The sequence below is a fragment of the Gobius niger genome, assembly GCF_951799975.1.
Source record: "Gobius niger genome assembly, chromosome: 17".
NCBI lineage: Eukaryota > Metazoa > Chordata > Actinopteri > Gobiiformes > Gobiidae > Gobius > Gobius niger.
In genome coordinates, this window is record NC_136868.1 from 13,939,349 (window position 1) to 13,967,049 (window position 27,701).

General features: G+C 44.7%; 2 protein-coding genes across 2 annotated transcripts; one reads left to right on the forward strand and one right to left on the reverse strand.

Moving 5' to 3' along the window:
- The first annotated feature begins 1,003 nt into the window (after positions 1 to 1,003).
- myoc (myocilin) lies at positions 1,004 to 7,471 on the forward strand. The gene is made up of 5 exons (XM_079574498.1): positions 1,004 to 1,557; positions 5,140 to 5,205; positions 5,302 to 5,394; positions 6,229 to 6,440; positions 6,721 to 7,471. The coding sequence occupies exons 1-5, from the start codon at positions 1,080 to 1,082 to the stop codon at positions 7,300 to 7,302; spliced, it is 1,431 nt and encodes a 476-aa protein (XP_079430624.1). The 5' UTR covers positions 1,004 to 1,079; the 3' UTR covers positions 7,303 to 7,471.
- An 883-nt stretch (positions 7,472 to 8,354) lies between these two features.
- prrc2c (proline-rich coiled-coil 2C) lies at positions 8,355 to 25,760 on the reverse strand. Its single transcript, XM_079575377.1, has 34 exons — positions 25,387 to 25,760; positions 23,942 to 24,111; positions 23,186 to 23,360; positions 23,001 to 23,098; positions 22,807 to 22,932; positions 22,421 to 22,707; positions 22,270 to 22,349; positions 22,055 to 22,191; positions 21,890 to 21,977; positions 21,641 to 21,824; positions 20,149 to 20,779; positions 19,895 to 20,067; positions 19,506 to 19,758; positions 19,187 to 19,397; positions 16,648 to 19,098; positions 16,416 to 16,576; positions 16,185 to 16,339; positions 15,604 to 16,042; positions 15,441 to 15,526; positions 15,176 to 15,370; positions 14,840 to 15,097; positions 14,673 to 14,765; positions 14,494 to 14,595; positions 14,139 to 14,310; positions 13,244 to 13,444; positions 12,656 to 12,777; positions 12,377 to 12,579; positions 11,971 to 12,202; positions 11,780 to 11,890; positions 11,508 to 11,702; positions 11,336 to 11,436; positions 10,884 to 11,010; positions 10,571 to 10,816; positions 8,355 to 9,881 (listed from the first exon to the last, which is right to left on the reverse strand). The coding sequence occupies exons 2-34, from the start codon at positions 24,054 to 24,056 to the stop codon at positions 9,621 to 9,623; spliced, it is 8,469 nt and encodes a 2,822-aa protein (XP_079431503.1). The 5' UTR covers positions 24,057 to 24,111; positions 25,387 to 25,760; the 3' UTR covers positions 8,355 to 9,620.
- Positions 25,761 to 27,701: the final 1,941 nt, after the last annotated feature.

Consider the following 27,701-nt stretch of genomic DNA (forward strand, 5'->3'; position numbering starts at 1 on the left):
TTCTAGTTTGCCAAATGAGGAGAGAGACAAGGATTTCAACAATAAACAATCCCTCCCCCTTCTTTCTTGATTGGACCTAACACAGGAAAGCTCATCTCATTGGTTAAAATTATGGCACAGGGAATTCTGATAAGTTGTTGATATCAGCAATGGGATGCCCTTTAGGAGAAATGTAATACACAATACAGGAAATTGTAGGCCCAGGTGCTAGGTGTTATACTTAATCTATTACATTTTTAAAACATTTCAACTTACAGTCTATCACTTTAAGGGACATGAAGCCCGTATACTGTATGCACTGCACCAGTTTTTAGCCTAATAGATAATAGATACATTTACTGGGCACATTAAAAACATTCAATACCAGTAACTATACTCTAAACTTCACCCTTACATTCAGTCATATTTACAAACATTCAATCAAACTTTTTCTAAAGCCTAATATCAAACAGCAGCTGCCTCACAGGGGTTCCCAAATGCTGCTGATTTGATCCAACAGTTCTGAAATCTAAAATAGACAAGCAAATGTAATGATTTACGGTCTCAATAATTCAGGATCCATCATATTAACATCCTGTTCAGTGCATTTCATATCAGTCTATTACCAACTATGTACATTTCAGCTTTATTTGTTGTTTATTTGTAGCCCCTATGATACGTTTTCTGATGTAAAATGAATTCTGACTCAAACTTAAATAAATCCACTCATGCTATAGGAGCTAGATGATCTGCTATGGCGACCACAGATGGGATTGAAGATAAAAAAGCAGCTGGAGTGATGTCTAAAACATGACATGTAGCAGTGGTGTTGAGAGAAAAACAGAGCCACTCAAACCTAAAGGGACCTGGGATGTTTTTGTCCTCAAACATACAACACGTCCCATCACTTTTTCACTGTTTGACCCTCCCCACCCAGTGCCTCCCTCCCAGTCACCTCAGCCCCCTCCAGACTGTATAAATATCTGTGAGCCAGTTGGGAGAGCTCAGAGCTGCAGACCTTAAGCACAAGTAAGGTTCCTAAACATAAAAAAAAAAACTGCACTGAAATTTTTTGGAGAATCTTCTTTTGGCTTCACAAGATGCTTTTTCTCGTCGTCTTCTGCGTTTGTGGCCTTTTGATGCAAGGTGAGGCGCAGGACAGAGCAGCAATGTGGAGGAACAACGACCAAAGTGGGAGATGCCAGTACACCTTCACCGTCCCAAGCCCGTCCGAAACCACCTGCCCTCAAACCACAGGTCCAGAAGTCGAGGGTCTGAAGGCGAGACTCAGCCTGCTGGAAGTGCTCGTGGCCCGGTTGAGCGGAGGCACCCCACAAGTGTCCCCCTCCAAAGCCCAAAACGACCTCCAGGACTCTCTGAACAGGGCGATGGGTGAGAGGAACCTGCTGCGCGCCGAGAAGGAGCGCCTGGAGAGGGAACTGGAGGGGCTTCAGCGCAGGGTGGAGGAGATGAGGCGCGAAACGGAGAGGCTGAGGAACAAACCGTGTCCTGCCCAGACCCCCGCAGCGCCACCCAGACCCCCGCTCCAGGACAGCTCCCTTAGGAGACCCACGGGAGGTAAAGGGATACACTCTCACCCCAACACATACACATCGACAGCTATCACACAACAAATCTTAATGACATTGACAGAGAATAACATTTAGCCGGCTGTCAGCATGTTGCCGGTTTTAGATGCATTTGAGACCTCGGCGTGGTTTTAATCTATTTAAAGGGGGAAGAGGTAAGATACACGGGATGGAAAACGTGAATTTAAAACACACACCCCCTGCGCACACCCGCTTAGATATCTTAAGCTATGATAGAGATGATGAAGCTCCAAAAAACATAAAACAAGATGCAATGTCACCAACTTCAATGGATTTGGTATGTTATTACACATTACACTGACCTTTTTCACTCTTTTAGCTGTTTTATAGCTCTCTATTATGAAAACCTATAGTCTCCTTCTGAAGAGCTCAAAACACTTGTTCAGTTGTATTTTGCACATCTACAATACTGGAACTTTTCTCCATATGTTATTATTGAAATGTGAAACAGAAAAAAAGTGTAGGATCTGTTTTCAGATTGATCCAAAGTACTGTTTACTCTGTCCCTTGCTTGTACTTGTTCAGTTCAGTTGTTTGTCACTGTAGATGCTTGCAGACAGGTTGCTCTTGGTTGCTGTTACTGAGTGAGAGAAAATGGTTAATAGGAGCATAGAAGCGATGATACAGACATGCCATATACGAAATACCATGCACCATATACGTTACACTTCAGTGCAGTGGCCCGCCAAGTCAAGCCCACGTGCACTTTGCATCGGAGAAAAGTTCGAATCCCCCCTGGTGCCATATGTGTGAGTAAGCCTATTTGTGTGTGGCAAAGGGTCTCTTGTTTTGATGGCCCCATAAGTCTGCTGAGACACCCGGCTCAGGTTTCGGGTCTTGCTTCCTGCCTGCTTTTAGTCCACAGAGGTCCAGCTTTAGTATTTAAGTGCTGGAAGCTGCTTTTTTTTTATGAGCGGTGGTTCCCTCCGCATGGCGAGGAGGGTGTGAATACTCCAAGGAGGAGGAGGAGGGGGGGTGAAATGCGATGCAAGTGCTCTGGAAGTGGAGGTTCCGTGCAGGAGGCGGGTTTTGATGACGCCCAGGCACAGCGGGTCCCGGGTGGGTTGGTGTTAGGTGGGAGGTGAAGGGTGAGTGGGGGAGCAGGGGCGGGGGGGGGGGGGGAGGCTCCTGGGGAGGTTAGAAGGACAGGCAGGGCGAGAAGAGTTATGGCCCTCGTGGATGAACTCTGGTGTTCTGTTTACTGTAGTCAAACACAACTGAATTGGGTCATCCATCTTTATCACTTGTAAATCAAATAGACCTCTGTCCTTTAGCTGTGGGTGCTACAGCAAATCATCTGTGCCCTGGGCTGCAGTATTAATATCTGCTGAGATATTGATTGATTTACAGTAATAGAAAAGTGAGAAAGCTTGTATTCCAACCACAGTCATTCTTTTAATCTGCTATTGCTCGTCAGAATATTTCACTCATATTTGGTTTCAGTTTTTGGACACTGCGCACAGGCTTTTTTTTTTCCTTTCAGCTAATTCAGGCAAAAGTGTGTCATCCCAGTCTCAATAATTACTTTCTATGGTTAATACGTTAATACCAATTGATTAAACTAGTGATCAATACTTAAAGTAACTAGTAGTAAAGTAAGCAAAAAAGTATTCTTGTGAAAATGAACTGCCACAACCTAACAATGTTTATGTTTTTGCATTCCACCTTTGATTTTTATGTCACATGCCATTCCTTTCCGTTTATGGCACAATGACTTCCCTAGCTTGTTAGGTTGGCTGTTTGTGATTGATAGCAATGCACATAACAGCAGGATATCTCAATATAAACTGAAATAATATTATTTTCTTTATGTCTTCACCTGTTTTGCTGCTTAGCCTCGGCACACACGGGCCCTTGTTATTCTTTTATTAGAAAAACATTTTTGCGGATGCTTCCCGCATCGGTAATTTTCAAAACTGAAGTGGCAATAAAAAGCAAAGTGAAATACATGTTGGGCCAGGCCTTAAAATAGTTTTATGACGACTTCATGACAGCAGTTTGGCCTCAGACTAGGGGAAATGAGAGAACCTAAATCCTAAAACAGCGCAATTAGCCTCTTGTCATTAGGAAAAAATATGGGCTGTCCCGCCAACTTCAGGTCATGGTCGTCCCAAACAAAGACACTAAGCGAAACATATGGCTGACATGCTGTTCAAGAATGTGCCTGTTGTTTACCTGTAGTAATGATGAATGGGCTTATCTCACGGGAGCCCAATGCCGTTAAGGTTAAGACATTAAACAGGCTGTAAAAGCTGAAGCACTGTTTGTTGAAGGGACAAGCTTTTAAATAGCTCAAGTGTTTTTTACAATGTTAACAGCAAAAACTTACAATGGAGGGACTATTTACTGTTTCAGCGTCATTTCCAACTGCTTTTCTAAGTCGTCTTTGTCAACAAAGTTCCAGCTGCAAGCAGTTTGTGTGTTCACAAAATGTTCTCCATCATTAGAAGTCATTATGCTCCTGTGCAAGTTACACGTGAGGCAACAAGAGGCACAGTTGATCCACTGTATTGGAAAATCATGAAGTACAATCTTCTTTCAACGTGATAATAAGAGGGACTTTTCTAGAACCGTTTGGATGTTGAGACTTCTTGTTGGTTGGAGCCAACTCTTGCAGTGAATTGCAAAATCAAAAAGAAAATGGATGAAGGCAATAGTTTAATATTTTTGAGAAGTTGAAGCTTAAGTGTTGCGATGATAGCAGTCGTGTTAGGAGTAAAAGTATTGATATTGGAATTCAGCCTAACAATGGCTCAGTTGGTTGAGCAGGTTGGCCAATAACCAAGAGGCTGGGGGTTCGTGGTAGCAATAAAGTTAATTGCAGGGATAGTAGGGATTAGTAGTGGTCTGTAGTTGTAGTCGAAGCACTTAGTTCTTAAGTAGCAATATAGCAGTATTAGTAGGAATGGGCAAAGTAGTAGCAGCAGTTGTTGTTGTAGAGTAGTCTAGTTCTGAAGTACAAAAGCTGTTTCAAAACTATGTACAGTACCTTGCAGTTTTAGAATACTTCAACTCTACATGTTTGGTCCAAATGAGAAAACATGGACAGGTTTGGGGAGGAAGCACAAGGAGCTCTGTGCGTGACCTGTGTGATTGTGGGGGGATAAGGGCCAGTGTAGTTATAAAGACCCGAGGACAAGTGTCAAGTGAGTTGTGCACGTTACTCTTTGGCTGATCCAGCGACTGTGTGACTCCGGGGCAGCTGGGAATATATTCAGGGGGGTATGTTTATTTCGGCTTCAGTCCCCTCTGTTAAGCGCCACTGCCGTTAAGACAAGCCAGCTCTCTACATTGTGAATCCCTATTAGTGGTTAAAAATATTCATTTCTGGTGAACACATTGCTCTTTTATTTATTTTGTATTAATCTGCAGCTGAAGCTTCAATTTTCTTTGGGGCCAGAATCTATTTGCACTATTAATTACTAAAAACAAACTATACTACCAGTCAGAGCCAGGTGGGAAATTATTTTGCTGTAAACAAAGTGGGTCAAGCCGCAAGACTAACTCCATCCAACTCGAGGGCCAAAATGTAAACATTTCTCTTTCCTAGGATCCAGCTCTCTGTCCCATCTGATGGCAAGGCCCAACAGGCAGGGAGACAGCAGCAGTCTGAGAGGTAAGGCGACATCCACACAAAACTGGTCCTTTTTTGTCATATTACTGTACATATAACCCGAGACGGTTTTTAATCATATAAATTTGCTTCTTCTAGATTCTGCCTGGCAATATGGAGCTTCAGATTTTCAAGAGCTCAAGGCTGAAGTGACCGAGGTGCCTGCTCCGGGTGGCACAGAGGACGCCGCAGGTCGGGATATATTACAGCCTCTACCAATAAAGATGATAACTAGAACTATTCAAAACAGTGACGCAGACCTTTACATCTAAAGAACAGCTGATACTGAATACCTCCCCTGCCATCTTTCTGCAAACATGACATGATCTGCCATCCATCGTCAAAGCAAATACAGCTATTAATATGTCTGTATTTTGAGTGGGACACCTTTGCCAAAACTTGTGCATCAATTACAGGTGTTGACGTAAAACAGATCACACCTCTATCAAAGTACAACACTCCCTGTAAAGCTAGCCATTAAATACACTTCCTCTATGCCTTAAACACGCAACGTCATTTAATCTGAAACTATGCCATGTGGACACTCTATTCTCTTCCTTTATTGAGATACTAAATCTTGTGGTACATCCTGAGCATGCAGAGAGGATGTATTTTAGGAAGTGATAAATATAAATCTCGTCTTATCGAGTGTCCCGTTAAAGCAGCCCCGGCCTGGGATGAGTTGTGGTGGCGCAGCTGAGGTATTGACAATATTGAGCGGATGTGAACAGAGTTGTCAGGCAGAAGCTTCAGACCCAAATCAGATCGTCTTGTCAACGGCTTCTTCAAATGTCCACGAATGTCGGTGTTAATCCTTGAAGTCGTTTATCAAAGTCCAAATGGCAGAAATGGGAGAAACTACGTATAAGGATAAGTATAAGGAAGTTGTGATACTTGCTACCCAGGGCTAATGATAACCACATGAAAAAACCCAAGCAATTAGACTATGAATGCAAAGTTGTGTATTATATGGAAGGAAAATCGTCTTTAAGAACCAGATTCTGAATTCCTCGTCCTCTTGTGCAGGTTGTGGCGACCTGGTGTCAGTGGCTGATCCGGTCACTCACAGAAAGGCAGACAACATCGCAGGGAAATACGGCGTTTGGATGCAGGACCCCGAGGCGGTGTCTCCCTACGGCCCCAACATGGTGTGGCGGATCGACACTGTGGGCTCCGAGGTCAGGCAGCTGTTCGGGTACGAGGACATGGAGCAGCTTTCCAGAGGATTCCCCTCAAAAGTAAGTCCAGCGTAGGGAACATGATACTCTGTAATGAGCTGCACCAGAACTAATCAATTTAACGGTTTTGTTCTCTCATTCACACTCAACCAAATAGTATATGTTCTTTCATCAGTTTAACTTTTGTTTATGCAAGAGGAGAGGGAAGTGTCTTGCCAGAGAACACAAAAACAGTATACATTTTCTTAGTCTATATACACTACTCTTGTAACATACCAAGAGCAAGACACTTCACCCACCTTTTCTTAATTGACGTTTGACCCGTTATTATTTGTTCCAGGTGTTGCTGCTGCCTGACTCCGTGGAGGGGACGGGTGCCACTATGTTCCGGGGCTCCCTCTATTACCAGCGGCGCAGGAGCAGGACCTTAATCCGATACGACCTGTCATCAGAGAGCATTGCAGCCCGTCGGGAATTGCCCCATGCCGGCTACCACGGTCAGTATCCCTACTCCTGGGGTGGCTACACCGACGTCGATTTGGCAGTGGACGAATCTGGCCTCTGGGCGATCTACTCCACGAGCAAGGCCAGGGGGGCAATTGTGATTGCGCAGCTCGACCCTCACAACCTGGAGGTGAGGAAAACCTGGGAGACCAACATCAGGAAAAACTCTGTCGCCAACGCATTTATCATTTGCGGTAAGCTGTACACCGTCGCAAGCTACTCCTCACCGGACACCACGGTGAATTACATGTACGACACGGCGACCAGTCAGGGCAGAGCGGTGGCCATCCCGTTCAAGAACAAGTACCGCTACAACAGCATGATTGACTACAACCCGGTCCAGAAGAAACTCATGGCCTGGGACAACTTTCACATAGTGTCCTATAACGTCAGGCTGGGGCGCACGCAGGCCAAATGAGGTGTGGAAAGAAAAGGGAAATAAAGACTGATGGAGAATTGACTGTTTTTGCTCATACGCTCCAGCTTTAAAGACTTGTAAATCACTCATTGCTGCCAAAAGTCCACAGAGGCGAAATTAGGGTTGTGACAAGTTTGCGTAAACTTTAAGCAGGAGTTTTCCAAGGTAGATTAAGGTTCTCGAACAGTCGTCTGTAATGGTTTGTCGAGGCTTTGTCAGCAACAAACAATCGTTTTGAAGCAGAGTGGACTGTAATTTATAATTTGGATGTTGTCTGTTTAATTGTATAGTGAAGTTGATAATGGCTTTTTAAAATGAAGACAGGCAGAACCAATAATAAACTCCTCCCTTCTAAGGAGTCACTTTGGGACAGTACTGTTTTTAAATGTGCTTTATAAATAAACTTGACCCACTAGATTGTGCCTGCTACTCAAAGATTTGCCAATGCAAAATCCTTTGAGGCAAAATGTCAACACCAAAACAATCCAGTACAGGTGACTGATCAAGAACCTTTGTCTATTAAAATTGTAAATTCAAGAGTTGGCCCTGGAGGAATCATATTGAAGGTTTTGATGTGGAACTTCCACAAAAATGTTTGCAGAGTAATTATTTTTATACTTTGTATTTTGTGTTTGATTTCTTATTAAATAAGCTTTGTCTCATATTTTAAAGTCATGCCACTACTACGTTTTCCTGCAATGTATATGATACAACATGCTTCTGCGTTTTCTTTAAAATGGCAAAGGTGCGTCCTGCATGTTTATTGTATTCCTTGTTGGTTTGACTTATTTCAGTAAATGTACAGTAACAATGTTGTAGATATGGTTGTAATATTGTGTTTGGCACCCCCTAGTGTCCACTTGTAGCATTTGATTTATGGCTTCAAATAAACACCACCAAAAATGTCTCGATCGTATATTATTATTTTTTTATTAGTTTCTGTAACCAAACCAAGAGAATGTAAATAAGACCGTACATATTTTAATACAGCGATGAAACCCCTGTACAACAAAGAAAAAAAAAGTCTCCCCGCCCGCTCCCTCCCTCCCTCCCTCCCTCCCTCATCCGTCCTGGGACAGAGGCCTCAGGGTGCATACTCCTGTACATTTCCGAAGAACCACCACCCTGACATGAGAGCTTTGTGGTCGGGACAGCCAGCGGAGGTGAGGCAGAGACAAACACAGAACTGATTGCTCTCATCAGCAAAACAACAAACGCTGAGTGTCCTTTAGCTCAAAACACTTTAGAAATTGAGGCTTTATTATTTCATCTCTTCTGTTCTCAGTCTGTCGGATTCTTACTCGCCTCCAAAACAAGTATTGAGAAACACACTTTTACCGTTTTAAACAATCATCTCTGACAGTTTCTCTCTCTAAATAGCCCTGACTTTTTAGCTAAGGGCACTGAAATCAGTTGATAGCAGCAGGTCTGGTGCTGTACAGTTACGTGTGTGTCTGTGGCAGCGAAATGGGTGAAAGCAGTGACAAGTGTGGGACCGTAGCCCTCTAACAGCTCTTATTTAGTGATCATCTCCAATCATTTCTCAATTCAAAATCGAAGCAACAGTAATCAACAAGGCTGCGGCGTCTCTCTTTTCACCTTTGGCGAAAAAAAAGGCTACGTGCTTTTCTCCTGCTCATCCCAAAACACGCTTCCAAAACAAGAAGAGAAGGCAAAGGCTCACAGGCAGAACTAATCAGATCCAATCGACTACTGCAATTTCACATTTCCATTCTCGTAAAAACAAACAAACGCCTGACTTAATGCCTCCATTGACAGTATGCATGAAACCGTTGAGCTGTGCGTGGGGCAACACAAACTGGGCCTCTCTTAAGTGATGTCTGTTTAAAACATTGTTCGACTACAAAACACTCATTCTCTTGTTAACAAAACAGGTTTCTCCTATAATATGCGTGATCCTATTGTGGGGGGGAGGGAAATAAAAGGAACAGAAATCAAGGGCAATAAAAATTGAAAACTCAGCAGCAAATCTCAAATTCTCTGTTTCCAACACTCTCCTGATCTACTTTTGCAGTAGAATGCTTAAAAACAACTGGTGCAGCTGTTTCAGCATCTAAATATGATGGAAGAATCCAACTCAAATGTCCCTCCAACAATGGGACAGTACAGGGGCGGGGGGGGGACAAAGAGGAGAAAGAGGGTCATGAATGTTCAGATCGATGCCTTCTCTCAACCACCTCTCGAGTCTGAACCAGCCCGGTCCGCACGCCTCTCCTGGGCTGACTGAAGGTGGTGATGGCCTTTCTTCCCCTCTCCCCTCCGTTCATGTGGTCGTCTTAAAGAGGCCGTGCAGCGCTCTACTTGCCCTCCTCTGGTTTGATAGCCTGTGGTTTGATGGGACCAGTCCGTATGGGTTTGGTTGTGGAGATGGGAGGCTTTTCAGGCTCGGGACGCTCGATCACCACCTGATGGTTCGGTGCAGAGGGGTCGACCGGGGGCTTTACTCCCTGGTCCAGACGCACAGGTTTATTCACCGGAGGAGCCTTTAGCAGCTGTTGTTGCTGCTGCTCGGAGAAAAATTTATGAGTGGACTGAAGAACCTCAGCCCTCTGCTTTGCCTGCAGGAAACAAAATGGATTAAATGAATACAAATCTAAATCAATAAACAGGTCGTAAGTGCAGTAAACAATTGAAAAACATCTGTATGAAAAAACGTCCATGTTTTGCAATAATGTTATTAGGGGCGGGACTTTTTCCTCGATTCATCCAGATTAATTACATAAGGTTTAGTGTGAATAAAATATATATGTATATTAAAATATCTAAATTAGTTAAAACCCACAGACACTTTTTCAGTTTCCTTTTTCTTGCAGACGTTGCTTAGGTGCAAACACGGCGTAAAGCCAAAAACAATTTTACTGTCAAACTTGTTCATTCACACAGTTAAGCCGACATAAACTTGTTTGAAAAGATTATTCTCTAAAATAAAACTGCGTCTCTCTTTAAAGTGTTTGAAATGATCACACAGGCCTCACATCTACACTTCAAATAAGTTATGAAGGAAAATACAAAGCCTTAAATGCGATTAATTGCGATTAATCAATTACAAATTAATTCAAAAAAATATAGCGAATCCCACCACTAGTTTATATCCATCATCTGACCTGGTTATGCTTTTTGTGGCTAGTTTGATCATATATTTCAATCTATTTAGCTTAACTTTAATCATCAAAATAAAAGAAATTAAAGTCACATTATACATTTATACTTCACAGCAATTATCAACTTGACGCTAAATCCAGCACACCTTTAGGTCTTGCTCAGCCTTCAGTGCGGCCTGTGTGCCTCTGGGTGCCATTGGGGGGCCGGGAGGGCCTCTCGGTGGATGCTGGATGTGCTGCGGGTGCTGAGCTCGAGGGTGAGGCATCAGACCTCCGCCAACATTTGGGGAGCCCATCGGAGGACCCATGGGAGAGCGCTGGACTCCACCCGTAAACGAGTTGGCGTGAGGAGGTCGAACGAGAGGAGAGACCATATTCGGCTGCGACATAATCTGGAATCAAATGGGACCCACAATGTAAAAGGGACTCGTACTTAATAATAAAATGAGAGTGTCTTACCTGTGGGTTGAACTGTCCAGGGAAGTGTTGTGTCATTCTCATTGCAGCGGAGCTTTGCTGAAACTGCTTCTGATATAGCATACTGTTTATTTTACTGGACTGGCTGCTTGGAGAAGTGGAACTGGCCCTGCAACACAAAACATCACAAATGTAAAATGTACTATATATCCTGCACGTGCGAGTCGCTGTGCTTATCAATGATTCATGCAAGAGCCAAAACACATCTTTATCACCATTACACTTGTAGGTTAGAAAATACACTGATCTAAAGGACCTCTGAACATCAAAAATATACCTGTAGTTATTTTCTTTTGAATGACTTTGCTGGTTATGTTGCTTGTCTTTTATTGCAATTGTGGCATTGACTATAATGAAAGGCATCTATACAAATGCGTTTTATTTTTGTTTAACTATTTTCGTAATACAAACCTCTTCAATAGCTTAATTTGTACCTGTAAGGGCTGGAAGTTGGAGTTGTACTTCTGGCACTAACAGGGGGAGTCCCAGGTTTTACATCCATCCCACTGCCGAACAGTTTGAGGTCCATATCCATCTGCAACAATAGCATGAACCATTGACCAGAGCTCATATTATACAAGTCAAAAGTAGTGTTTATAATAGTACTTTGCTCGTAGGAGGCGGCATCATGTTGTGGTTGGGGCCCATTAGGTTTCTGTACTGCTGTGATACTGAAGGTTGTCTGTTCATGTTAGGAGGCTGGGCCTGAGGGGGAGTGGGTGGCAGAGTCAACAAAGGCTGCCCACCACCGGAGCCAAAGTTTGATAAGGACAACTGAGAGCCAGGCAGAGGAACAGTCACCTGTAAGACAATGTGAACACGTTACAGCATTACACATGAAGCAAACAGTGCCTGTAATGTTGAAGAGAGAAAGGTACCTGCTGCAAGGCAGAGCTGGCGGACTGAGTGTTACTGTAGTAGCTACTTTGGCCATGTTGCTGCACCTGCCCCGAATACAAGTTTGAATGTTGATTCAACCCCTGTCGAGCCTAAACAAGAACAAGTTAGGTTTTAGTGTCATTGTTACTGTAACTATCAGGACCACTTCCAAGGAGGAGTCATTCCTCACCTGCAGCAAGTGTGTGTCGATGAGCTGGGAGCCCCCCATGCCCGAAGGCTGGTTCAGCTGTGGCTCAAACAGGATAGGAATGTGCTGGGTGGAGGAGGGCTGCTGATAGGCTAAACTGGACTGAGGCTTGCCCAGGTCTGGAGCCTGCACTCCTGCGTAACTGTGCAGCGACGGTCCTGACAGCATCATGGAGGGCTGGGACAGGCTGCTCTGCATGAACGCCTGTTGAGATCTGAGGAAGGAAACAAGACTTTGATCTGGTTGTACTGTAGTATCTAAAAACATTTTTATGAGTGTAAGGAAATCTCCTTATGGTGAAACTGATCATTTAATTTTGGTAAACAGCAGTATACCCTGCTTTATTTATCATTGCACACACAAATAATCCAAGGAGCATATGCTGTACCTGTAAGGCTGCAGAGAGGAGCTGAAAAGGTCCTGTGGCTGAGACACTGGGGGCCCTGTGCTCAGACCGAGCTGAGCCTGGTGTGAGTGTGTGTGTTGGTGTTGGTGTTGATGTTGGTGTTGATGCTGATGCTGGTGCTGGTGCTGAGGCTGGCCCTGCAGCGGAGCATAAATCGGGATGGGAATCTGCTGAACTGCTGTGGGCTGTAGAGAAAAACAGTCAGGTTTTATTTTACAACAAAAGACAAACCTGTATGTGAGAAACACATACCAGCCTTACCTGAGAGAGGCCAGGCTGAAATCCTTGCTGCTGCGCCAGAGAAGGAGGAGCCAGACGAGGGTGAGGGGTGCTGAACAAGTGGCTCGTGTCCATGTAAAAGGCTGGTATCTGAGCTGCAGAACCTTGAAATGTGGACAACAGTTTAAGGTTGCATAAAAGGTGCATTGAAAACACCCAAACAAGTTTAAAGGCCCTATACCTGATTGTTTGATTACAAAGAAAGAAAGGAGAAGCTACTAAATTAAAATGTTATTGGTGGTCCAAACTCATTCGTAACTTTCCTAATATATTTGTAGCACCAAACTTCTTTACAGGGACACGTTTATTAACATATTTCATAACTTGCAGGGTCACTTTTTCAGGGTCACTTTCACTTAAGCACTAGAAAAACAGTCTAAACGCTCATAACATTGATACAAATGTTTTATAATCTGATGCATGCCGTTTTCCCTACAAACGTTTGAGTTTACAATATACTAAAGGGAGGACAAAATAAATCTAATTCCATTTCTAGAAGTAAAATCAGGTATCGCTCGTTTAAAGGTTAATTTAAATCAAAATGATGTTTCTGTGGTGAAGAGCACACACCTGCTGCAGACTGAGACACGTACACCTGTGGGGTCTGCTGTTGTTGGGGCAGGAGCGGTGGGACAAGCTGAGAGAAGCTACTGCTGCCTGATGTCAGGCTGCCGCCTTGTAGCTGCTGAGGTTTCACTTTACAGATATTGGGCGGGTCTGACGCTGTGGTGGTCTTCGTGCTCAGAGAGGAAGTGGTGTAGGTACTAGAGCCTGTCAATGGAAACAAAAATAGGAAATGTTTCACAAACGTTTTTTGAAGTTTTCTTTTCTAAAGCAATTATATCATAATTGTAGTTTTAATTTAATGGATTGAATCTACAGTTGCACTCAAAAGTTTACATACCCTGGCAGACAATTTGACCATTTTCGAAAGATGATGTAAGATAACACAATTTGTTTTTTTCAGTCATAGTTAGTGGTTGTGTGAAGCCAGTTGTGGTGAAAAAACTAAGTTTGCTATTTTAAAATCATAATGAAAAAAGAAAGTACCAAAAATGACTGATCAAAAGTTTATGATCAAGAGGAATGGGCCGCTTTACCATTAGATTATATACAGAACCTTCTACACAACTACCACAAAAGACTCCAAGCTGTCATTGATGCTAACGCAAAACAAAGAACAGAGTATGTCAACTTTGGATCAGGGTCATTTTGGTACTTTCTTTTTTCATTATGATTTAAAAACAGCAAACTCAGTTGTTTCACCACCATAAATGGCTTCACGAGACGACTAACTATGAGTGAAAAAAAACTTTTGTTATCTTTCACACTCTGACAAATTGTCAAAAATTAAGCCAAGGTGTGTAAACTTTTGAGCACAACTGTATCACTGGATGGGATGAAACATGTTCAGTAGAAACAACAAAATGAGTTGGAGCCTGAGTCTTATTTGTGTATTTGTTACCTGACAATGAGGTGCTGGGTGTAACAGAAGCCACAGGAATCTGCGGCATCGAGGCTGAAGAGAACGAGGAGTAAGACGACGCACAGGATGTAATTGGAGACGAGGAGGAAGTGACTGGAGAATTCTTCTCCAGACTGGGGGAGTTTTCCCACGCTTTCCGAGCTGACTCCATCTGAGAATAAATTGAATTAGCAAAGGTTTAAGTTAAAAGGCCAAATGTTTCAGTAGATCACCCAAAACAATGACCGTTCCGCCATGTTTTTACATTGTACAAAAAAGTTCTTTATAAGTACTCTGTAGTGTCAAGTGTTTAACAGTAAAGTACAGATGACAGCTAAAGAACCTTCATCTGTACCTTAAGTGTGAGGTCGACAGTGGCAGGTGACACTGTGCTGAGGCTCGAGCTCTGCTGCAGAGTCTCTCGTCGAGGAAGAGGCAATGAGTGAGGCAGTGGAACCTTTATAAAACAAAACGGGTAAGAAAATCAACTTCAGTATTACACAATGTTTTTATTGTGAAGTTCCAATTACTTACATTTGCAACTAAACTCTCTTCCATTTTATTTCCTCCTGTTGGAACACTATCGGCCAAAGAGGCGGATGGAGTTGTGTAGTCCGTCACAGACTCCTGTAATACATGAACATGATAAAACGCATACTGCACAAGAAACATCGAGAACATGGTCATAGAACTATTTGAACCTTAGAGTTGCTGGTGTACTCCACAGAGGGGACTGTGATCATGCCTTCGATGTCTCCACTGAGCTCTGGGACAGCGGAGTCACTGTTTGGGGGGCTGGGGTCTGTGGCTCGGCTCACTCCTGGTCCAGGCACTCCTCCCTCCAACACATCCCCCTCTCCACCTCGAGCATCTTTGGCTTTTCTGTTCTTCAGGGAGCGCTCTTTACCAATGGGACCTGGTTTATACTCCTTGGTTTCCACAGGCTCCATTTCAGGGAGCTACAAAGACAATATTAAAAGGTTGAAGGAGAAGTTAAAGTACACAGTGAAAAACAAATGTCGTAATTGCTGATGTACCTTCTGTGCTTTGATTGGACCAGCCCGGGGTTGTTTCTGTCTTTGTTCTTTGGGAGCAGGAAGCTTGTTGTCAGAAACAGAATCTAACAAGACAGGAACTCCATCACTGTCAGTGCTGCCCGCTGATGAAGGGGCACCAAACTGAATAGTGTCTATTGCCAATTCAACACTTGGCTCTGCCCCAGGCTTTACACCCTAGAACACAAACCAATTATTTTAAAATGTGCATCATAAAGCAGTCATTTCAAGGAGAAAAGCCCAATACCTCTGATGATACTGTGCCGGTGAAGGAGGTAAGAGGTTTGTTCCAGGCACTGACCGATGGAGGCTGGGGAGGACTAATGGGACCTACTGTCATAAAAAAATCAAACTTTAGTAGTGAATGTTTACATTCTGAACAAAATGTATGGCTTAAATTAGACGCTTACGCTTCTTGACGTCAGGGAGGACGGTAGAGCCAGCTACCTTGTTCTCCCATAGTTCAGTTCCCAGAGCACTGTGCGTCTGTGCCGAGGCAGGGGGAAGGATTTTGGAGCTGAAGTCCGCATTGGTTTGGGGAATAGACGGCAGAGGGGCCACAGCCGCTTCCAGGGTCTGAGGGGCAGCTGCTGGCTGGGAGGGAGGCAGGAGAGTGGGGTGCTGGGGTGGAGGGATAGGGGGCAGCGTTTGGGGTTGGATTGTAGGGGGCGCTGAAGGCTGTGACCCTTGTTGTGGTGGTGGTGGTGGTGCCTGTTGTTGCTGTTGTTGTTGTTGCTGCTGCTGCTGCTGCTGCTGCTGCTGTTGAGATGATTGCTTTTTGGCAAATCTAGGGGGCAGCTTTCCGCCACTCCCTCTGTTCTTCTCACCAGAGCCTTTTTTACCCCAATTCTGCAACAATAGAGTTTCAATCATTACCATCTGACTAACAAAACAACATGAATGTGGCCAACATTTGTTAAAAATGTGTGAAATAAGGGGGAAAAATGCATATATATATATATAATTGATTTATATCTTAATTTATTTTCACCTGAGGGGTCAGCTCTTCTTTCTTCCGTTTCTCTTCATCTTGGAGCCTTTTCTGTTGTTTGCGAGACACAACTTCAGTAAATCCATCATCGTTGGTGCTGGACTGTGGGTCATCGGTGGTGGTGACCTCTGGATGGTCATCGATTATCACAACACCTGTAACAACCAGTCAAGGTTTAAAACGCAGCAAAAAAAGTCATCACAACGCTGAGCATTTTATTCATCGACTCACTGGCATAATTATTCAGATCAAACTGAGAAAGTGCATTCTCTTTAGGTTTCTTAGCCTGTTTGGCTTCATCTTTGCGACGAGCAGACTGCTCTTTAGTGGGCCTTTGTGCTGTTCCTCCAGCTGCAGGTGCTGACCCCTCAGGGTTCTGCAGAGCAGGTGGACTGCAATATAAAAACAGCATTATAATCTGGCCAAATTAATAACCCAATATTAGTCAAATCCAAAAACCTACCCTTTGCGGCCAGCTTTGGCTCCTCCCCTCCTGTCTCCTTTGCCCCCTGGGTAGCTGCGTCCTGGTTTTGCCCCAGTGTTTCCTCGACGACTCGGCCTTTCAGATGGTCTTTGACTGGAGAAGCTTCGTTTAGCAGCAGGAGCAAGGTCCCGTTTGGGAGTTAGTCCTCCATCGTGGCAGCTTTTATTGGGGGTAATGGAGCCCTGGGGAAGGGCAGGCACAGGAACTGCTGCTGCGGCTTCATGAGCAGCCTCCACAGTGCTCTTCCTTTCCTCTCGCTCTCTCCTTTCATTGAAGTCACTACTCTCTGAGGCGGTTTCCCACTCTTCGTTGGCTTGGTCTGAAGAGTTCTGGTTGGATAAGTCGGGAGACTTTGTGCCCACAACAGTGATAGTGGAGCTGCTAATGTCAGGTAGGGAGGCCTCTCCTGGAGACGGCAGATCAGGCGCTGTGGCTGCAGAAACCTCTGCAGGAGCAGTGACTGGGGTTCCTGGAGCTCGGGACAGCGTTGGGGAAAGGGAAGCAGGGGCACTGCTTGAGACAGCCCCAGCAGCAGGCACTGGAGGTAAAGGTACTGAATGACTGGGGAGTGCTTCTCCAGTCGTCAGAACAGCTGCCTCCCGCTCTTTTAACCTCCGGAAGCGAGGGGGCTTGTCCTGCCTAGGAGGTCTGGCAGGCCTAGATCTTCGGGGCCTCTCTCTGCTACTCTGAGGAACTCCATCAACAAACTTCTTCCCATCTGGCTTTGGGAGACGGCGGTCGCCTGGATGATCATATCTGGATGACGCTTCTGTGTCCTCAGGCCTGAAGGTCTCCATTGGCTTAGAGGGCCACTGAGAGGACGACTCTCGTGGTGGTGGTCTTCGAAGAGGAGCGACGCGAGGACCTCCGCGTTCTCTAGTCCCACCCCTTCTGCTGTATAATCCCCCTCTGCCTCGGCGGGATGGCTCTCCTTTGGGAAGGAACCCTGGCTTAGGCCTGCTGTCATCGTCCCCTCTGGGACCTCTGTCTCCCATGTGCGGTGGGCCAAAGCCTGGTTTGTGAGGTCCTGTTCGTTGGTCTGCAGGCAGGTCCCGTCTGAGTGGACGGTTGGGTTTGGCGCTGGGTTCCCGATCGGAGGGTCCAGTGTCACTCGCAGACTCTCGTCCACCTTCACTCTCAGAGTCAGTGTCTGAACCACGCCGCCGCCTTCGCTTTGGCATGACCTCCAGGTCTGAACTTTCACTGCGCGTTTCACTTTCCTCTCTGTTCCGGAAAGCCACAGTGCCTCCAGCAGAGGGCAGGTCAGAGCGGGACCTGGGCTCTCTGTATGGGTAATCAGGTCGGCCTCGTCCACGGCCGCCTCTGTTTCTGCCACCGTAGGTGCCCCTGTAGCTCCTGCCTCTAGAGTAATACTCGCCCCGACCACGGCTTTTGAAACTAGAGTCACCGGGAAACTCTCGGTCTAGGTCTTTGTCGCGGTCCCTGTCTCGGTCTCGATCTCTGTCTCGATCTCTGTCCCGCTCCCGCTCCCTCTCCTCTCGGCGGTAGGCGCGTGGGGGGAGATTAGACTCTTTTCTGGAGGGTAATTTTGGTTCTGGATGTTTGTCATGGGTTGCGGATTTATCTACTTTTTCTTCCAGAGAAGAGCAGGTAGGGACCCCAGGTGAAGGCTGGGACTCCCTGCTCCTCTGAAGTCCCGAGGGCGGTTCTTCTGACTCAGGAGGATCTTTCTTCCCCTCGCCCTGAGCTCTGCCTCCTTCTGATACTGCAGCAGCTAAGGACGGAGCTTTGGACGACTGGTCTTTTTTGGAGCGGTCGCCTCGGTCACCTCTCTCATGCCGTTTCTCTCTCTCCTCTCTCTGTTCCCTCTCCTCTTTCATGTCCCTCAGCACAGGCTTCTTTATAGGTCCAGATCTACGGAGAGGCCTCTCTCCACTGGGTCCATCCCTCCTCCCAGGACCAGAGCGTCCACCCCAGCGCAGCTCTGCCTTCTGTTTGCTTGAAGCAGGAAGAGGGAGCTTCTCTGGTTTATGGAGTCCATCTGCCGGAGGCGTTGATCTATTGCTGGTCACAGCAGTCTGAGAATAGAGATCGTTTGGAGGTTTTTCATCTGCTCTGTCCCCTTGGTCAGGAAGCTCCAGTGATTTCGCTCCCAAAGGTAATCCTTCAAACCTTGGCTCCTCCACCTTCAGCGAATGACTAGAGCCTTGAGAGATGCTCCTCTGCAACATAGCCTGCCCTAAAGCCTCCACTTCCTCCCCAGTCGGCAGCCCCGATTCTTCATGGTTGAAGCCTGATCCCACAGGGATCCCATCTAAAGATCCTGGTGCATCATCAGGACCCTGGGAGAATGAAGACAAGGCCTCTGTGGGGTCTCGGAAGAAGTTACTTTTACGAGAGTCCAAAGCACTATGGTCTTGGGAGTACATGGTCTGCAGGTTTCTATCTAAATCCAGTCCGGAATCCAGCCTGGAGAATGTAAGGACTCAATTGAAATCATAATACAAAAAAAGAATGTGTTTTTATGTAAACTATTCATCCTAATATGTGCGCTTACCTTGGCTCTTTGCTCTCATCACGTCCCTTTGGCGGTGTTACTGAAGCCAGAGGTTCCTGCTGTGGATAAGGGTCAGACCCCCATACCATCCTTGAGTCTGACGGTAGACCATGATCACGCATCGGTCGAGTCAAATGGTCGAACGAGTCAGAGCTGGAGCTGGAGTTGTCACCGGGATCTCTGCGGACAATCTGTTTTGGTGCCATTCTCCCTAAAAAGTCAGATAACAATAGTCTAAAATCCTACATATTTCCTTCTCCAACCTTTCCCAAGAGCAAACCATAAACATTTGCCAAATGGTTAAATTAACCACTTTCACCTGGGTGCATGTTGGTTGGCATGTCCATGGGAGGGCGTCCTGACATCATTCGGGGATCCATGTATGACTGCATCATTAACCAGCGAGGGTCAAATCCCATCGAGGCCAGGTGCTGATGGTGAGGACCAATGGCCTGGTACATGGAGCGATGCTGCTGCTGCTGTTGTTGAGATGGGACAGCTCCACTAGAGGGAGACACTGAGCCCCCGCTTTGCTGCTGCTGCTGTTGCCACTGCTGCTGCTTCATCTGCTCCTACAAACAAGCAACATAAACACTACACTGTACACAATTTTATTTTTTAAATCATTTTTGATATCCAAGATTAGATGCAAGTTCATCAGTGAACGCAAGTTACTTCAAGTCTGAGCCGCATCGAGCTCATATATACCTGTTGTCTGAGAAAACGGGGCGGTAAGGACTTCTGAAACTGTTTGGAGTAGCCTGATGTAAGAGAGGGTCTCATTGCAGCTGCAGCCTCTCCCTCCAACTGTGGGGGCGCCACTGAGACATCATCTCCACTGGGAGTGTCCATGTGAGGAAGAGACAGATGAGGCTCATCCACTGAGACAATAAAATGAGAGATTCCAAGTTACATAAAGTTGAACATGTTAATGTCACAAGAAACAAACTTTGGTTCATCACCTCTGGTGTCCTCAATATTGAAATAGTCTTGGATAGGCACTGCTGTCCTGTCTACTGGCTTGTCATCCACCATGGGGCCAACTTCAGTCAAGATGCTCTCTGCGTCACTTGGAGGCTCGATGGCTGCAGGTCTTTGGACTGGGACAGGGGAGGTGGCCTGTCGGACCAAGTGAACCTCCTCTACATTTGGGTCGGGCCTGAGCTCAGTCCTGTCCCGCTCTGCTTCAGTTCTCTCCCGATCCACTCGCTCAGGTAACGAGGGCTGCGCGGGTACCTGTGATTGTAAAGTTGTGATCGCGGATGTAGCGTTAGACACAGCAGTGGATGTTGAATTGTCCTCAAATAAAACTCCGGAGTCATCACTGGTGGACTGTGCAGGTTTGCCATCAGTTGATTGCCGCTGTTTCTCATTGAGTCGCTTGAGCTTTTCGGCACACGCCGCAAGTCGCTGCTCTTCCATGCGTCTCTCCTCCTCCTCTCTCCTCCGCCGTGCTCGTTCCACAGCCTCGGAAACCTCCGGCTTCTTCCGCTTCTGCCTCCAGGCCTCAGAGTCCTCATCAGCAACAGGTGCGGCTGCAGTCTGTGGCTTGTTTGTACGTGCAAGTGCTCCACTGACTGGACGGCCAGCCCCCTGGGGAAAGGAGAAAAAGAATTACAAATGTGCCATTCATTTAAATAGGCATTAACAGTCAATTATGGATTTTTTCTGTATTTTCTTTATTATATACTTTTTTTTATAAATGTTTAATTAATTAGCTTCTTTACTGCGTTTGCAATATGCACTATACCTGTGGCTCTCACTTTTCATACCACCTCACACCTCACTAAATATGTGACTTTGAGTAACACCAGGCCGAGATCAAGATCAAATCAGGACTGTATCAGGTCTAAAAAGGGTATTCAAACTGGACTACATGTGAAATTCGGAAAATTGGAATATCTTTAAAAAGGGCATTAATTTCTGCTATTCAACTTAAACTGTGAAACTATTATATGACAGACTCATAACAAATAAAGGCTACATAATAATAATTATAATAAAAATAATATTGATTATTATGGCTTAGCTTGTAAAAACCCCAAATTAAAAATCATACAATTTGAATATTTTGAAAATGGACAATAAGCCATAATCATCAAATTATGTAATGAGGCTACATCATATATTAGTTTCACATTTTAAACGGAATTCCAATAAATGAATTTTTGAACGATATTCTAACTTTCCGAGTTTCACCTGTATATCACATCTGACTTTCATGGTAACTATGTTTAAGACACCTAACTTAAATCTACTACTAAATTCTAGATAAAATATCTAAATATAAAAGGATGAATGATAAAATCTAAAATTGCAGATGACCTTGATTCCTACATGAAGAAACCACAGTCCCACACAATCACTGTGATTTGGTAAAATGGCTATTGAAGTTGCCAAATATACTCATGACTCAACCCCTACTTAGAAGTAAAAATCAGTAAGTTGTCTGACCTGGTATTCCTGTGGAGCCCCTGATTTGTTGAATGAAGCCACATTGCCGGGAGAAGGTGCTCTAAGATCCAAACTGTCAACACATTGGCCTTTGTTGCCCACACGCCCCTCGGGCCCATCCTTCCAGCCCTCCTGTGAGTCAGGGGGTCGCGATCTTAGACGTTCCACTTTCCCCATCCACTCCCTAAAACATCAAGTGTCAATTCATGTTCCATTTGTTTAAGCGCAAACACATTAAAAGACACAAACCAGTTTTCTCCTTTCTCCTTCGCAGATTGGTTTTCGTCGTCGTCACTAAAGTTCAGCTTCTCACTGTAGTCCACTTCCATCTGAGCCCCTAACAGTAAGAAAAGTGATGGCATAATCATTAATTTGACTTGTAGTTGATATCATTTTCTCCAGAATGATACAGACCTGCCCAGCCTTCGTCTGCATCAGTGTCCAAGTTGTCGAGTTCCTTAAGTTCAGTGGCGCTTATAATAGAGGGTCTGTCCGGGTCCTGGAGCCAGGGCTGAGGCGGCGGCTGCTGGGCTCGACCTGAACGCGATCCCCTGAAAGTAATTCAGATTGTTAGTAAAAGCTTCATACCCAAATGCAAGAACATTGAAGACTTTGCTAAAGTCATTTACTTTGAACCATCTTGAGATGGATTGTATCTGAAGTTTCCTTGAGCAGCGCCTAAAGCCATCTGAGGATAGGCGTGAAACATCTGAAAGAAAGGAAAGAAAAACTCTTATAGTAAACACAATCCAGGAGAGATACACCAATATCTACACTTACATAAGGTGGCATCATGCTTCTGAAAGCAGGATCAAAGTGAGTTGGCATCCCAGCAGGAGGTGGCTGCCCCCCATTGAGTTTAGCCTGAGGGGGACCTGAGGGTGGACCTCTGTCCCGACTCTCCCTTTTGTCTGATGACACATTTCGAGTGGGTTCTTCAGCTTCCACAGGAGGTGTTGAGGAACCTTGGCCCACACTACCCTCCTCTGGAGGCCTGCTGTCCATCTCAGAGGGGCTGGGTGCAGTGTTCAGATTTCTCCCACCACCCTCACGCCAACTGCCTACATCTAAAAGGCAAGAGCAATTGATTTAATGGAAGTCTTCTTTCCACATATAGTGTCGTATAACTTTAATTATTAGAGATCTTATGTGCAGAACGTCCATACTTTGAGGTCTGAGGCTGGGTCCAGGTCCATAGGGCTCTTCCTCAGGACCATCCCCTTTCTCAGCTTCACCTGCGGCCTGTAAGCTCGGAAACTCCTGATGAAAATGGCTGCTCACACGAGGAACTCCTGCAATACACAATAAAGAATGTAAAGCATGTAAATAATATGTCATATGTGTATATATATATTCTTACCATCTATCGTCTGTTTGCTGTTAGCCCAGGATCGACTTCCCCCGGTCGGAGCCTCTTGCACAACAGGCTTGATCTGTGGTGGAGGAGTCTCCTGTTGTCTACGCAGTAAAATAAACAATGTACAGTTGTTTTGAAGCAGTGCTTTAAATCTGTGAAGCCCTGCAAAAAAAAAGACCAACTTTTACCTTTCCTCTCCTGCCTCAGGTCGAGATGCCCAGCCACTGCCGTCCTTAGGAACAATATTGACGTTGGGGTCGTTTCCCTTGTTCTCCGCTTTCAGGCTGGGCAGGTTGGCTGGCGGGGGCATGCGCCGGCTACTAGCAACTTTGCCCAAACTCTGGAGTCCATGTCTGGCAGCAACTGATGCACAAATGAATAAATACATAACAAACGCGTTTACAAAAACTATTAAATATTTCACATTCCATATAACACTGAATATCTTGTTACTTATAAGACTGCATTAATCAATAATAAGTGTGTCATAAACAATGTCTGACTAATAATATTCACAATTGCCATCCCGCCTTTGCTATGTCTGATCCTGTCAGATCTCGGAAGCTAAACGGGGCCTGTTTGTCACTTAGATAGGAGATTATTCAAGAACAACAGGAAGCCTGGGTGAATGCAGTGAGTGAATGGTTGGTGGTGGTCGGAGGGGCCGATGGCTCAGACTGGCAGCCTTGCTTCTGTCAGCCTAGCCCAGGGCAGCTGTGGCTACAATAGTAGCTTACCACCACTGAGTGAATAAATATTGCAATGTAAAGCGTGTCCAGCATATCCAAAAATGCGCTATATGAAACCAACGCTTTATTAATTATTTTTCCAGAATTGTGACTTCAAAAATATTCATATGTAAGGGGATTTACAGCTGAAGGTGCATTTTGATGTAACCATGACACCTATTTGCGATGTAACCCAAAATAGTTGTTTGAACTTACCAGCAGTTTTCTGGGTTTCCAGAGATTTGCCTTTGTAGGTGTTGAAGAGGCTAAGGGTCGCATACTTTGTTTTGCCATCCTTTGCCTTGGTGCTCTGCCCTGACTTCTCTGACATTTCGCTGGAAACTCATTGAGTCTGGTCCTTTGGCCTCGCCCCCAGAACCAGCCTCCTTTGTGGCCCAGCAAAACCAACACAGAAACAAAATATAGCATTGTTTTAGTTGGAAAACGAAATATCTTAAAAATGTGCAAAAGATAGTGCGACAAACACAGTATCAGCAGAGTTCGGTGTATTATAATGATCAAGTCTCCTTTCAGCTATAGCTGATCAAACACAAAATGTCCCAACAAGCAACTGTGACTGTCCAGCAAGCGTGTAACTAAAACAACACAAGCAAAAGCTGGCATTCCTCATATTTAGGGTCTGATGACTGAGAAAATAACACAGAGCAACAATGAATGAAGGTGCAATGAGTGGGCCATTTACATCACTCATTTAAGACTTACGCACAGGTGGGCAGTTTAAGACACACAGTAGTGGACACTAGAGACAATTGATCAGATATTGATCTGTGTGTAGATCAATGAGGGGCCAGATGTGTTTTAAATCCTCACCAATGACATACTCAATTGTGTCGACAGAACAGCCTCACCTCAATAGTCTCCTCACACACTTATACTGTACAATAGACAATCACTCTGGATTAATTATGTGGTCAGACATCTGCAACTCATCTGTAAAACAAAGATTATGATCTCAAGATTTCTCATGAAGACAATTCGTTTCCTATAAACGCAAATGCTGGGACAATGTCTTGTATGCACCAGCTGATGTTAATCTGTCAGACTAAAAACAACCTGTCTTTGGTGAGAGGCTCAAAAACAGTAATCGCTCATTTCAATCTGAGAGAGTTTTTTTTAAGACCAACATTTTTGATACACTACAACAACTAGCTATTACAGGTTATCAGGAGAACATCTACAGAAACCTTATTGGAGAAGGGATGTGGACATAAAGACGGTTTCACACAGACCCTAAAAAGCGGCGGTAAAACAGCTAAAGTTATGATTCTTCAGGCCATCCCACTGCATGAATCAGACCTTGGTGGGCTGGGGCTGGGTGGCTCATACCGGCAGGGCTACAGGCCCCACTTGGTCCAGCACTGTCCCACACAGAGCACAAAAGCTCCAAAAGACCAATATTAAGAAAGCACATCACACAGCTCAGCCATATGAAATAGATGCAGGGACTACAACACGGTACTGTAGGAAATGAAGGGCCCCCAGCGTTCACCCTTCAGCTAGCATAGTTTCGTTTCTCAGTAGTCGCCATCACATCACTCTCAGCCCGTCAGTGGTCAGAGCATGCTAAGCAGCTAGCGCTGCAGGGACACAACACACCTGCAACATTGAACAAGTTCAACCTCAGGGACATGCAAACCTACCTGCCACCGCGGGTGTTCGCTGTGCCTCTGTGCCGGTCCTACGATCTGACTTCTGTCCAGTTTGGGCCTGGTTATCAATGAACGTGTCTGGCCGGCGGATTACAAAAAGCTTGCTAGCCCTGCGCTAACCCAGGTCGGCTAACGATAGCTAGCCTCAAACTCGCTACCTGTAAACTACTATTCGCGTGCACAGGGCTTGTTATAAGTTGTGCAAAGGTCAGAGCCGAGAGTTTCTTCTCGCCTGTTCGGCTCTTAGCGGGGGCCGGTCTGCGGTCCTCCCGTGGGTCAGTCTGTCTCCGTTATCTCGTGTCAGACCGTGTTGGCTCAGTGAGGCCCCGCTCGCGTCGCGGCCTGTCGCACAATCAAAGATGGAGACTGTGTTGCCAGATATGCCGCACATCCCCCTCTCACAGCAGCCAGGCCGAGGAGTCTCCACACCATCTCCTGCCTATTATAAGATTATAAACTGAACGATTGCTGTTACTTTTGTTTTAGCATGAGCGATGTACAGACCAAAACAATTCTTGAAATATCTCTGGAGTATAAAGACTAACAAGAAAGTCTTTATACTCAGAAATATTAAAACTGCTCTACATTGTGATTGCTATATAAGTTTTCTTTAAGGCTCTTTGTCTTTATCGCAAATGTAAAAAAATAAATAACAATAATAATATGTATAATAATTATAATCATGATAAATACAAATGTACCGGGTCTAATAGCAGATTGCATATATTGACTAGTTCTGATTTTGCAGTCAAACTACATAACATGGCGTTTCATTTTTAGAGTTTCAATGTAAAAATGTGTCCTTCCTGACCCCTGACAAGGAGGATAGGGCTGTTTTTTTTTTTTTTTTCAGTCACTGTAATTTGAAAATCTGGCAACCCTTTTCATAAACAAGTCATACATGAACAATACTTGTTCCGGGTGGCTCGTGTGTGGCGGTCTCTTTCCAGTCTGGCTCATAGTAGACATGCGCTACCATAATAAAATTTTTATTTTGACCAGTGAGCTATGGCCTAGAAATAGTAGACCGTCCTACGCCTACATGCACTTGAGTAACTTGAACTTTGAAGTAACAGTATAGTTCATCTCACTTTACTTCTATTATTTTGAAACACCCTTATTTGGTTGGTTAATGTGGTTATTCTTTCCACCAAGAGTGAGTCTGTAGAAAACAAAAGCTTCATGTATAAGCAGTATAAAAATGAATTAAAGTTAATTAGATAAAAGTTTTATCTTTATCACAATCAGACATAAAACTCTATTTTATGTTTCAACACGAAAACATGTACTTTTATCCTCCAACGGTTACATAGCCCATTTTTTTAGTCACTGCTTTATACTTGTACTTGCGTAAAAAGGTTCATTACTAAGTAGGCCTATACAGTGCATCTGGAGAGTATTAAATCGCCTTCATTCACATTTTGTTATGGTACAGCCTTATTCCAAATTTGATGAAATATTTATTTATTTTATTTTATTTATGTTTTTCTTTTTTTGACATTTTTGGAAATATATTAAAAACAAGGCAAGGCAACTTTATTTATACCTCGCATTTCGTACACACCTAAATAAAGAACAAAAGTATCACATTGTAAATATTCAACCCTTTATTTAATACACCTCTAACAGCGATCACAGGCTCAAGTCTTCTTGTGTATGATGCTGTAATTGTGCACACCTGCATGTGGGTTTATTTATTTATTTTTTTCAAAATTCTCTTCCGCAGATCCTCTGTTAGGATGCCTTCCCAGGTCAGAAGGGGCGTCACTGCACAGCTATTTTCAGATCTTTCCAGAGATGTTCTATAGTTTCAAGTCTGGGCTATGTCTGGGCCATTCAAGGACATTCAAATACTTGTCCTGAAGCCTCTCCTTCATTATCTTGGCTGTGTGCTTCGGGTCGTTGTCCTGTTGGAAGATGAATTGTCGCCCCCAGGTCTGAGGTTCTGAGCACTCCAGCAGATTTTCATCCTGAATGTCTGTGTGCATGTACATTTAGACAAACTCCAAATGGGCAGTCATGTGCCTTTTACTGAGGAGAAGCTCCTGTCTGGCCTCTCTAAAAATGAAGGCCTGATTGGTGGAGTGCTGCAGAGATGGTTGTCTTTCTGAAAGGTTCTTCCATTTCCTCAGAGTTACACTGGAGCTCTGTCAGAGTGACCATTGGTTACTTGGTGACCTCCCTGACCAAGGCACTTCTCCCATATTCTTCCGTTTGGCTAGGCAGCCAGCTCCAGGAAGAGTCCTGGTTGTTCTGAACTTCTTCCATTAACGAATGATGAAGGCCACTGTGCTATTCATGGACCT